This window comes from Grammomys surdaster, unplaced genomic scaffold (genome assembly GCF_004785775.1).
Source record: "Grammomys surdaster isolate TR1022 unplaced genomic scaffold, NIH_TR_1.0 134, whole genome shotgun sequence".
In the NCBI taxonomy this organism is placed as follows: domain Eukaryota; kingdom Metazoa; phylum Chordata; class Mammalia; order Rodentia; family Muridae; genus Grammomys; species Grammomys surdaster.
The window spans coordinates 3,363,874-3,377,713 of NW_021604592.1; the positions used below are offsets into that span (position 1 = coordinate 3,363,874).

Genomic DNA, 13,840 nt, shown 5'->3' on the forward strand with positions numbered 1-13,840 from the left:
GATACTTCAGAATGCATGTCATTTTAAAATGGTACCTTTGTTCTTATAAGTTCAAAAATTGAATATATACATGTAAATTTAAACAAAGAGGTGAGAGACCTCTTTAGTAAAATCTGAGGATGGAAACAGAAGAGGACATAACTGGAAAGATACCCCATATTTACATATTAGAAGAAACAATGTTAAAATGGCCATAACATCCAAGGCTAGTGTGGTCCACTGAATCTGCTTGGTCCATGGGAAGTGGCATTATTAGAAGGTGTGTCTTTTTGGAATGAATAGGTATGGCCTTAGAGGAAGTGTGTCACTGTGCAGGCAGCCTGTGGAGGGCTCTTATTCTTAAGCTCCACCTAGTATAGAAGAGATACCCTCTTTTGGCTTCTTTCAGATCAAGATGTAGAATTCTCATCTCCTCCTCCACACTACCATGCTTCCCGCCATGATGATATTGATAACCTCTGACCAGTAAGCCAGCCCCAATTAAATGTTGTCCTTTATAAGAGTTGCCTTGGTCATGGTATGTCTTCACAGCAACGGAAACCCTAACTAAGACAGCTGGCTACATATTTAATGCCATGACTCTCAGAACACCTATGACTTTCTTCATCAAACTATGAGAATGTTTCTAAAATTCAGATGGAACCACAAGCCAAAACAACCAAACAAAAAACCCCATAAAAAACAAAAGACAAAAAAAAAACCCTCCAAGTAGTCAAAGCAATTGCAAACAAAAAGGACAAAGCATGAGGCATTATGCTGCTTGAGTTCAAAGTAGACTAAGTTACAGTAATTAAAGCAGCATGGTATGGGGCTGAAAAAGAGACAAAGGGGTAGGTGAGAGGGCTCAGCAGGTAAAGGAGCTTGCTGCCAACTCTGATGACCCGAGTTCTTGTAACACACATGGGGGAAGGAGAGAAGCAGCTCCTGGCAGCTGTTCTCTGCTCTCCGCTTGTGCACACCAGCATGTGCACATACAGAATCAGAAATAAAAATAAGTAAGTAAGTAAATAAATAAATAAATAAATAAATAAGACAATAAAGAGACATGCATCAGTGGAATACAACAGATTACTTAGAAGAAAACTTGCACTCACAGTCCACTGAAGTCCAACAAAGCTACTAAAATATGTATATTAGAGAAAAAACTTCAAAAATAAATGGTACTGAAAAAGTTATGAAAACCAACTCAAAGTGGATTAAACACTAGAAAAAAAAATGAGAAAATGGCATCAAGGTCCATGCTTGCAATTCCCAAAGTAGGGAGGTGAAGACAGGAGGATGAGGAAGGGAAATGGGTGGGAGAAAGGAAGGAGAGGGGAGGGAGAGGGGAAAAGGAGTGAAGCCCAAGGGCCAGCCAACAGAATAAATGTACATGTATAACCTCTGGAGGTGGGAGGTCAGGGGACCCTCCAGAATGTACCAGAGACCTGGGAGGTGAGAGACTCTCAGGACTCAAAGGGAGGGACCTTAGATGAAATGCCCTTAAGTGGGGAGAAGGAACATGTAGAGTCTACCTATAGTAGAAAGACAGGACATCAAGCGGAGAGATGGGGTTGTCATCCCACAGTTAAAAAATTCTGACCCAGAATTGTTCCTGTACTCTTCTCTTTCCCAGACAGGGTAGCATGCACCTGGAATCTGGAGACTGGGGAAAAGGGTCATGAGCTGGGAGCCAATCTGGACTTGTTACATCTCCAAAAAAAAAAAAAAAAAACCAAAAAACAAAAAATAAAAAACCCAAAATGTGTAACAACCACCAGCAGCACCAGCACCAACACCACCAGCACCACCACCCTGAACCAAAACCAACAGCCAAGGTAGGTTAACAGCTCCTTTGCTGAGTGTGTGCCTGCTGCCCACACATGCAGCCCTAAGTTTGGCTTGCTAGCATTCACATAAAGAGCAAAGGGCAATGCTCTGGGCCTGCAATTGGGAAGCAGAAGCAAGTAGCTCACTGAACTTTGTCAGGCATCCAGCTTAACTGAATAGGTGAGCTCCAGATTCAGTGATTCAAAGAACACGGTGAGGACTGACCGAGGAAGACAGAGCTCTGATTTCAGCCTCCGGTCTGCACACACATGTACACATCTGTATGCACTGGTAGCTGATTAGAAATAGTTGTTTTCCCAGGAGGCACTTGGACTTCCTAGTTCTGTCAGAGGGAATGGATTCTGGATGAAGAACTGTTAGATTCGTTTGGCTGAAATCTCGGATCCAGCACAGCCTGCTCCCTGAAATGTGGAGAAAGTCTTAAAAGATTTTGCTGAAAAAGAGCTAAAATCAGCTTTCTAGGGAGAAAAACCTTGAGAAGTCAAGAGGCCTCCAGAGGAGGAGGGACTGCCTTCCAATCAAGTTCATGACAAGGAGGTGAATGGCTAGACACCTGCAGGAATGGTACAAGAGAGAAACAGCCACTTAGTCCTGTTGAGTACACTGGGACTGCCAGGGAGGCAGAGTAAAAGGAAGAGTAGGAGCCCAAGCCATCTGGAGGTCACCTCAAGGCAAATGCATTAACTTCCTCAGAGAAGCTGAAGAGCAGAGGGAGCTAGGTGCAGTTTGGAGTAATGAAACTGGCCGGAGCATCCAGCAAAACGAATCTCAGTGTAGAGTGCCACCCACTAACACACTCTGGAAATGACTTTGAAATTAGACCAGTTCATTCTCCAGGACTGCTCAGAGGGAAGACCTAATGAAAAGGAGAAAATAAAAAGATTTAAAAATTAATCCAAGAAAAAAACCCCAAAAGCCAAAATTTCCAATTTCTTGCATGGTGTTTTGCTTGGGTCGGCAGACATTAATTATGCATGTGATTTCTAGCTAAACACAATCACCTAACCATGTAGCAAAGGCTAGCCCACTCAGAGGAAAGCCTTGCATTCCAAGGAAAAGCCTAAGTTGACTTCAAAATGACAAAGATTAGAAGGGGTCCTGCTTCACAGTCACATTAAAAGGTTGTCTTATGCAAAGAAAGAAAAAAGAGGAAACAGTTTTACTCACCTCTCTTCCCTGTGGGATTCCAAAAATTTGGAGCATAAGCGGAACAGAAAAATGGCACCGTGTTACACAGTATTTGTAAAGAAGCCGCTAGAATAGTTACAAGTGCACTGAAGCACAGAGCACAGTGATGTTTCTGTGCTATGATTCAGGGAAGTCAGTTGTAGGTTACACATTAAAAACCAAACAGCATCTATATTATAATTATACTTTAACAAGGATTTTTTAGTGACTACATTGACTAAATTAAAAACATTACATTTTAATTTCTATAAAATGTATCGGAGTATTAGCTGTAAACCTGTTCAGTGGAAACACATACTGAAATACGATAGTTGGTCAGATTAAAAACAATTTAGAAGGGCCTTAGACTCTGGTGATAATCTCTTTCAGATCAAGACAAAGACAACGAAACAGACCTATATTTTTATCATATGATTTTTTTCTTTGTAGCATGGCGGTGATTCTAGCCCAGAAAACATCCTCCTGGGAATTCATTTCAAATTATTGAAGCAGCTGTTTCTTCAGTTTAAAATAAAATATCCATAACAAGTTCACACATGACAGATGCAAGCTAAAAACTAGATTCCACAGTGTGAGCTAAAAGCAGATGTTTTGAATGATCATATTTATAACCAGATACAATAAATCTTAGTTACCTATAGTAAGGCTTCATGAATACTCTTTTCCAAGAATTTGCTTAAATATAGGTCCTATAGTTTCTCATATTTTCTGAGAACTAGATTCCATTAAACATAAATATTCTATAAATTCACATGTATCTGGTCTGTTTTCTTTCAGCTCGTTACAGCTGCTTCCTCAAAACGGAAAGCACTGTGAGGACACCAACATTTATTGTGTTTATTTAATTCTACATATTTCCTCTATTCAACTCAAAACCAGAAAATTGTTTTTGTACTCACAACTATTGAATAGAGAATTTTAAGTATTAGAATATCAATATGGTGAGACCATTGTGGGACTATAGAAAATGTTAATATGTAATTAGAACTTTAAAAATATTGGCTGGCAATGGGGCTCTGGGTCAGAGTGTTGGGTAACACCTGGGTTCCCTCCAAGTGTGACAAAAAACTAAAACAAGGAAAAACCAAAGATTTAATAAAACATACAGAAAATCTGATGTGAAAGGGAAGGCTTTAGTCAGTTACACAATTATGAATGTTTTTGATTAATGATCACTGTCCCACATTTTCAAACAAAATGATCATATCATAGGACAAAAAACTCCTACTTGTTTGGCATCCCAACATGGGTGTGTCCCACCTTTGCTAGCTATTGTTTATGTAACTTGGGGACAGATCTCTCAAGCTTTCTCAGGTCCTTATTATGTGATTGTTGTCAAAAAACAGATTCAAAAATCACACACACACACTCATATGCACACACACACACGAGCACTTAAGTGTGTAAAAAACACACTTGCACACATGCACACACATGAACACACACACACTTTTCAGGAATGGTGTATGTTTGGCCAGCTGCATACTGAGACTCCTGTGTGTCTATCTTTTCATGGCTGCCCCCTCCGTCAAAGCCCTTGGGAGAACTCTATGTTCTGGCTCCAGGTCATCACCTCAGCATGATGCTCCTCATTTTGCTGTAGGACTTCTATGCAGAGCTCTGCGAGATGGAGAACCTCTTCCAGCTTCCTGGCAGGAGTTGCCTGGTTCATGGTCTCTGTTTTTTTTTTTTTTAAAAAAAAGAAAATCATAATGTTACCTTGAAAATACAAAGCCAGACATGTCCTAAGATGTAATGACGATCAGAGTATTGAAATGGCACAAGGAGGCACACTTTTGAGAGATAAGGGATGCAAAGAACACAATTGAACACATTGTCTTTAAAAAGCCGGTTCACCAGATTGCAGAAAATGTTTCACCCACAAAGCAATCACAGATCTGCAAGTGCTTTGCCATTTAGTATACAAGAACTAACAGGTGCAACAGCACATTAGATGCTCAACTTCTGCAACAAACAAGTTACAATTCTGCTCAAGGTCAGAAACACAAAGAGAGCAGGCAGCACTGTCTTTTCCTTCCGGCTACATTGTATTATCAATACAATACAGTTCTCACCAGATGAGTCATTCCTGGCATTAGCAAACCCCAGGTTTTTTTGTTACTATTTGAATTCTCAGTTCATGTGGATCTCAAATCCCAGGAGTACAAAGTCACCTAAAACAACTCTGACAGCCCACAATTAACTGTTTTTCTCCCCTGTGTGCCTGCTGCCATCTCAGCCCACTATCAAATGTGGGGGTAGCAGGTTAGTGAACAGCCTTCTTCGAATCTGAAGGTCCTTTAGCATTAAGCTAAATTGGTGTAAAAGGACAAAACACAGTAAGGTGAAGTGCAGCTAACCAGAAATTCAGTGACAGAGAAGGCAAAATAGTTTATCTCAAAGACTCCAACAAATTGGCAGAAATCAGGTACCGTATGTGACACAACTCTCTCAAAATAATAGGAACAGTTTTCATGAGGAACATTTAAGATAAAGCTTCCTCAGACCATTTTGTGATGCTCTAACAGAATACTGGATACTGGGTGCTTTATAAAGAAAAGAAGTTTCTTTTGTTAAGTTTGGACAGCTGAAAGTCCAAGTTTGAGTGCTTCTTCTTTTTCTTCTTCTTTTTTTTTTTTTTTGTCTCTGAGGATATTGCAATGTGATAGGGAACTGGAAAGAAAGACGGGCATAAGGCACAAAGGGCCATACATGTGGGGCCATTTTACTGTACAACAAACACACTCTTTCAAGAATGAACTCAAAAACCTGAGAGGACAGCATTAATCCCTCTGACAATGACAGTCCCATGGGCTAGTCATTTCCTCCCAGGTATCGCCCTTTAAACGTTCCCCATCACTCAGGAGATCAAGATCCTTGTACATTAGTTTATGGAGAATATACCCACACTACACCAAAGCAGGTCAAAGCAAGTCTGCCTTATATTCATAGATCCCTTTATTCACTGAGAGCAAAGCCTGGTGTCTTTGGTAAAGGAGGCCTTAAGGAAGAGAGTCAAATTTTTAGAACTAAGTTCCTCTCTATCTCCAACCTCAGTAGCTACTATGTTTCCTGCAACAGATCTTTCCTCTCAACATCTCCCCAGATCTCAGCTTTAAATTTGGAAGAGATTCTTAATATTTCTTGTCTTAATTCATCTGCAAAGGGAAGGCAGCAATGAGGTTCAACATGCCTTCTGGTGGGTTCCTGCTCATTGAACTTTTAACATGCTTATAAGTAAGACATTGCTTGAAGTACACAGGCCTCACGCTCTAAATTCTCCTACAATGGAGAGTCACTTCTTGTCTCTGACAGGAACATCAGCCTGCCAACATGGCATAGATATTCTCAACTATGAGAAGAAAAAGGATGAGGTAAGCAGATCAGAGTGGCAATTACAGTCAGTGTATGTTTTAGTTCGAGTTTTGAGATGGGTTCTTCTTAAATAGCCCAGAATGGCCTGGAACTCCTGTATAACCCAGGGTAGCCTTATACTTAGGATCCTCTTGTTTTGTTTTCTCAGATGCTGGGATCATAGACACAACTCACCATGATTTGCTTTCCAAACAAACGTATCTGTCATTGACTTTTTGGTCTATTTTTCTTTTCTTCATTTCTCCCTTTTAGGCTAATACATTCTTATCTCAAACGATTCAACATCCCAAATCACAACAGAAAAGTAGTTGTTTAGACAACTATCAGTTCATCCACCTGTTTCAAGATCATTTTGAGATTTCTTCAGCTGAGATAAAGTCAAGGTAGCTCATGACTCAGTGTGGCCTTTTCATGTAGAGGCACTCCAAACTGTTTAGTGAAGATAAGAAGAGCTTTCAAAAAGTCTGGAAACAATCATGCATGTTGTAAAAAGGACGGCAGGAGAGACTTAAAGGAAGCATGGTCACAGAGGAATAGCATGTGACCTGTGTAAGACACAGCTTTCCAGAGAGGAGAACTGCAGGGCAGACAAGTTTTGTGAGAGGAGGTCTGGGGATGATGTATACTAATGATGATGGTTTTTTGAGAAGTCAGGCATAGCCAAGCAAGGGCTTCTCAAGTATTATTTTTAAGCCATTTTATAAACACCTATAACTCACGGGGTTAGAGAGATGAAATTAAAACATCTGAAAAGTGATGAAGGTAAGGCTTGGGCTTTGAGTGGTCTTGCTGTGCTAGAGAATGGTGCTTTATCGCTGTGGGTTTTACCTAAGACAGTATGACTTAGAGGGCCAATGCAGTATATCCTACAGAAGAGACTGAAGTTTGGAACAACGTACGTATTGGTATGTGCAACAAGGCGTGTAACAGAAATTCTGTGGAGTCTGTATGAAAGGGGGTCTCTTGAAAGATGATAGCAGATTGAAAAAAAAGGAGACACAAAAGAGACCATGTCATTAATTCAAAGTCCTGCTATGTCAACAAGATGCTAAGAATCACTGATCATATAATCTTTAAGATTCCCTCAAACATAGAGTATTTAGAATCACTAAAACTTTCAGGTTTTAAGCCAAGTAGTGTGGGACCATAATGGCTCATGGTTCTGGAGAAAAGGTTAAGAAGTTTTAGCCTCGATACTTCAAATATGAGGATGGCAGGAGTTGGGTCCCTTCTCCCTCTCAACCTTGCACTTTAAACCTGGCTCACCCACTATCAACCCTAGTGTGAATTTATTACCCTGAATGTTACTATGCTTCATTCCTTGTTTGACCTTATAAAGTCCCCCTCCACCCCACCCCCTAAAAGCTGTGAGTATGCAGACGTAGCATCTTCCAACACCTCTGCCCTGACCAATGGTACTCAATCACATAAGCCTTGCCCCAGAGACCCCTCTCCCCAAATAAACAAACTAGCTCCCCCCTAGCTGTTATCCCAGTGTGTTCTTTGCCACCTCCCCTATCACTGACCTTCACGTTAAGCTTCCCTCCTCCCAGCACAGAAGTGTGCAGTGGGCCTGGTGTTATACCTTGAGTGACAGCAGGCTCCTTTAATCTCAACACTTGGGAGGCAAAGGCAGGTGGATCTCTGAGTTCAAGGCCAGTCTGGTATACAGAGTGAGTTCCTGGAAACTTTTGGGCTTTATGTTTTAAAATGTATAGTTTTAATATATGTATGTGTCTATGTACACACACACACACACACACACACACACAACGTAGTTTTTAAAAAAGTTAATAAATACAAAATTCTATCACACATAAGGAACTTGTATTCCCCACATATTTTAGGATATTGCTTACTGCATCCTTAAAGCCATCCTGAAAACTAGGGAAACAGGACTTCTGTTATTGGGTTCAGAAAGGCTGAAGTCAATTTACAAGGTCATTTAGTTACTGGCTGAGATTTAATTAAACTTTATCAAGTGATCAGTCTTGGACATACAAGCAATAGTAAATAGATTTGGCAAGCCATATATATATATATGTATATATATGTATATGTATATGTATATATTATATACACATATATGTATAAATATATATATATATTATACACATATATATGTATAAATATATATGTATAAATAATGATAAGATTTAAAGTTGATGTCATGGATTTGGTTGAGCGTTGGGGAGGACATAAAAGGAGTTGAGGGGGAGGGAGAGTAGAAACAATGTAGATGCAGTGCTCATGTAAGAAATTCTCAAAAAAAAAAGAGAGAGGTAGATAGACAGACAGACAGACAGACAGATGACAAGTAGGTAGATAGACAGACAGATAGACAAAGAGATGGATGGATATAGGATATATATGAAGAAAACATATGAGTATCACTTCTTGGATGGTTTTGGAGGGTCTTGTTGTTAATCTCATTATTTGGGAAAGAGAGGCAGTTTGCTTCTTTTGAATTCCAGGGCAGCCAGCACTGCACACTAAGACCCTGTCTCAACTACCAACTTATAAACCAACAAACAACAACTAAGAAAATCTCCTGAATGATTTGTCTTCTTTTTCATTTCAAATTTTTTGAGTATTGATTATATACATATATGTATATGTATATAGTCAATAGTAGTCACGAGTATACAATATAAAAAAGTAAGATAACTAATTTCTATTTATGTATGAATGTGTCAAGATCAGCTTCTACATTTGATATTGTCCTAAACAAAGATGTTGAGAGTATCCTGTGTCCCTGGTGGAACTTAAAAACTCTTTAAACATTTTATTCTTCCTAGGTAAAGTTTACTGAGAGGAGGGAAACTTTGTCCTTGAACATAATGGCCACTCTTAATACTTTAAATAAGTAGCATTTTTATCAAGCACAATGTGTACACACCCTTGGTTTTCACCCATTTTAACTACAGCCAAGAAGTTTAATGCACTCCACTGGTAGAACTCTGTTAGATAACAAGGTTATCAACGGCTCCATTAAAAGCTACACTGAATATGTGAAACTAGAATTCCTCTTTAAGATGTTTTCCTCCACTGTCTTTGTAATGTTTCTTCCACATTACAAATGTTGATGTTCTTGAAGCTTTACTTTAAGTTGTCTGTTGCAATACATTTCAAATAGTGGCATTTAAAACAAATATACCCAAAGCAGAGAGGTTCCTTCAAGATTTTTGGTTCACCACTCCTCTTGGATGTGATCTTTTCTCATTTTCTATGATAACCCTTCTTGGATCCCTAAAGCATATTCTTTTAATTATTCCTCTGTACATTTAAGAAGAGATCCCACTGGGGGAAGGACAGGAGATGGGAATCTGCCAGTAGACAGACTGACTGTAGTATGCTTTAATTAGGATGTAAGACTTCAAGGAGCATGTGGACCCCTAGGATGTCCTCCCTGGCTGTTTCCCTCATTGCCATTTCTTGTCAGGGTCCCAAGTGGAAAGAAGTGATGTTCATGGTAAAGGTTGCAGGGGCACCTGGGAAAAAGACCAATTAGATCATTTCTCTTTTCCCGTATACATTATGTAGAAATCTGTGATGCTTTTGACACAAATTTTAAATTATTTAATTGACAAAATATAAATATTCCATGTAAACTTTATGATTTGGCCTTATCATAATTGGTGAGACTTTTAAGTGTCTTGAACACACACACACACACACACACACACACACACATCCCTGCGAGTTATTTGTTTTACACTGTTAACTCTTTAGGCCTTTCTGATGGCTCAGGACATTTCTCCTGGACTACGATGCACTTGGAAAGTCTAAGTTTTTACTTGTTCTCTGGCCTCTCCTCTCTATAGGTGAGTGGCCTTGTGCCAGAGTCTAGGACAGTCAGGCTCCAGGGACTCTTAAAATTAGCCAATCCTCATGGGCTTCCTGACTTCAGAAGGGAAGAAGGTGGGAAATTAGATAACTTCTTTCCCCTTAATCCAAAGACCCCTCCCCCACCTGCCTGACACTGTAGAACTGGTGAGTAGGTTGGATGATTCTGGGATACAGTCTTTGAAATTGGTGCTCTAGAGAAGACAAATATAAAGACTGCTTCACAAAGGTGTGGGAGAAGATCCTAAACCTCACATATTTTTCTTATGTGAGACACCTAAGCAAAGGGAGTGAGGCACCCTTGACATGCTCACTGCAATCTAAATGATGCCATGGTTCTTGGAGTGCTGAGATTGATTGCTGGCATCCACAAATGGAATCCCTTCAGCTGTGCTCCACTCCGCGTGCATCAGAATCCCTGCAGCTCTTTCTGAAACACAATCACAGAGTGTCTGATTCGGCTGTCTTGGGTGAGGCCTGAGAATTTGCATTCTGAAATGGTTGCAAGGTAATGATCTTGATGCTATTCTCAAACTGTCTGAACGACTGTCACACAAAAGATGGGAGTTAAACACAAAGGCAATCTGTATGAAGTCCACTTCCTTCCTTACTTGAAATTAAGCAACACCCTTTTAAATAAATCTTTCCAAGTGTCTGTTTGTGTGTATGAGTGTGGGCAGGAACATGTTATGGCCTGTGGGTAAAGGCCAGAGGAGAACCTTGCCACTGACCTTATTTGAGGCGGGGGTTTTGTTCACTGCAACACATGCTAGCCTAACCATCCTGTGAGTGTCTGAGACTCTCTAGTCTCTGATTCCATCTTGTGTAGGAAACACTGGGATTACAGGTGAACACCACTGAGGGCATTACATGGGCTTGTCCGACCTGAACTCAGTCTCTTGTGCTTGCACAGAAAGCATTTGACCTACTGGGTTACCTTCCTAGACCTCAGGCTATATCCTTATGTAGACCTCATTTAGATCAAAGGTGACATTTTTCTTTCTTGTGGAGTCCGAATAGTTTACATTTCTGCTGGGTTATCATGAAATGCCATTCATATCTGGGCAATTCTGTGTATGAATAAAAATAATCTGCAGTGGTATGAACTACTGACAATTGCTTAGAATCCATAACATTGCTAATGCCTTAATTGTTTGAAAACAGGAAGCCTGTGTCCTCCTAGTTCCATGCCTCCCTTTGGGACTAGCTCATTTAATGACCCTGTTATTGAAAGCACGGTTCCAATGAATATTGCTTTAGAATTAGTTATGCTAACAATACAGCACTTTGAACTATTTCTTCTATAGTTACTGTCGCATTAAATAGTTCATCTGGATTAGTCTTAACACGAGTAACGTTATATTTAGGTCTACAGCAGGTGGTAATATTGCAGGCCACTGATGTGTATGCCTCTGACAGTTGAAGAACATTTAAAGATAGTGATTTCTATAAAACAACAGTATGTGGTGGCTCTGAGTGACAGGTCATAATATAAGGTCTGCAAATGGGGAAAAGTTATGGACTCTCTATGAGACTTTCTTTAGGAGGATTTCTGAGGCATAGCTACACCCTGTACTCTACTTAACATCCTTAAAATAGGGAAGAAAAGAGATGGCTCGGTGGTTAAGGGCACTTGTTGCTCTTTCACAGAACCTGGGTTCAATTCCCAGTACCTACATGGTGGCTTACAGTCATCTGTGGCCTCAGGTACAGGGGATCCAACAGGCATGCACTTGGTGAGCATACGTGCATGTAGACAATACATTCACACATATAAAGTAAAATAAATCCAAAAGTAAAGGCTGATGCTGATGATGGAAGATGACAGAAGTGATGACTAGCACCTCCACACAGAAACATCTGTTACAAGATGCTATAGTATATGACTTATTAGAACATGACTGAAGCTGTGTTTTGATGAAGACCATGAATGTCTCTAAGTTTCCAGAGAGAAATAGAGGCACACATCTCCAGCAGTGTTGGTGGCTGTGAAAGTTTCTTATCCTTCAGTGGAGAGGTTTCCATATGTGTGTGTGTGTGTGTGTGTGTATGTATGTATATTCTGAGTGTGTGGTGTAAATTTCATTCATATATATATATATGCATGTGTGTGTGTGTGTATGTATGTATATTCTGAGTGTGTGGTGTAAATTTCATTCATATATATATATATATATATATATATATATATATGCATGTGTGTGTGTGTGTGTGTAATGTTTAGTGTTGGCTTTCTGGCTACTTAGCCATGCTCTGTAAGTAAGGATCCCTTTCTAATCTTCCAAACCATATTATCTGTGCAGGTTTAGAGCACTTAGAAACTGCCGAGAAGGAGGTAGAAGCCTGTCAGTTTGCATTACTCTGATTTGGAAAAGGATTTCCTAATACATCTGAGCTGCTCCTAGTAACAAGGTGCTGCAGGAGCCACACTGCTACATGTCACTTGGGTTTACCTGTTGACACATGTTGGTAAATAAACATGGGGTCACCAATTGTGTGCCTTCAAGCTGTGACCCTGGAGAACTGCGGGCTACAGAGCTGCTGTGAAAGTAGAGAAGCTTGTTATTTCAAGACGGCATTTATCTGTGAATCACATGCCACATGGAAGTTAAAAAAAAAAAACCGAACCCACAACAAATCCGCCACATACTGTCAAGTGAGCTGAGCAAACTGACATCTTTTTTTGAGACCTTTTAGGAAGCAGGTGTTGAATGCCTGTAATGAGATTTTCATGCATCTTCAGAGGAATGAAGAAAGACTCTAGAAGAGCTTTCAGAGTGTCATGCGTCAACAGCAGAGGGGTAGTTCCTGCTGGGGAGCACCCAGAAGGGACACTATGGGAATCTTCCTTGTCTGGCAGTGGTCTTTCTCATGCGCTCACCTGTTTTTGTTTTTGTTTTAGAGGGCACCTCTTTTTCTTTTTCTTAGTTTTAAGAAGAATGGAAGGTTTTTTTTCTCCAGTGATAAGGGAACTCTGTAAATTATAAGGATCCTGATTTATTATTTAGCAGTTTCATCCATTTCTATGTAAAAAAAAATGAAGGAATTAAATGGAATATGCTATATATTTTTTTTAAAAGTTAAAATGTGGTCTCAAGCATAGGTACAAAAAAAAAAGAGGCTTCAAGGGGAATTACACGGACATATTATAATGTTGATGAACAAAATGCTGAATCATGGAGCCAATGTAGACTTTACCTTTAGGAATCATCTTCCTTGGTCATGGCTGATCTCTCTCTAGCTACTTAGGATACTTTCTGATCTAAATCCAACCCTACTCCAATCCTTTGAATGTCAAACTCTATACTGTTCCATGAAAGTCCGTATTTTATGCTTGGCAAAGTTAGTTCCTAGACCCTTCCCTGGGTGTGACTGATAACATTAATTTTGTTTATATTTCATTGCTACTTGACTGTTGGTAAAGAAAGAGGCTCTTGAGTGTATTTCATGGACCAGCGGGAGTACATAAGGCCTTTCTGAGGCCTAAATATCAAAAATACTTTCGTAATCTAAACTTTGATTTTTGCCTTTGAGACTTCTGCTGACATTTATAGCAATTATGCAGAAGTAATGGGGAAACCCTGCTGTCTCCCGAGTGTGG

General features: G+C 39.8%; 1 protein-coding gene across 4 annotated transcripts in view; it reads right to left on the bottom strand.

Annotated features, from left to right (window-relative positions):
• Positions 1-13,840, bottom strand: part of Cadps2 (calcium dependent secretion activator 2) — a 501,414-nt gene that overhangs the window by 86,324 nt on the left and 401,250 nt on the right. For 3 of the 4 annotated variants that reach the window (XM_028762525.1, XM_028762526.1, XM_028762523.1), the window contains exon 17: positions 4,592-4,695. In XM_028762525.1, the coding sequence (XP_028618358.1) occupies positions 4,592-4,695 (104 nt within the window). Of the gene's footprint in view, positions 1-2,997; positions 3,007-4,591; positions 4,696-13,840 lie in introns of all 4 variants that reach the window. The other variant, XM_028762524.1, reaches the window with a different exon arrangement.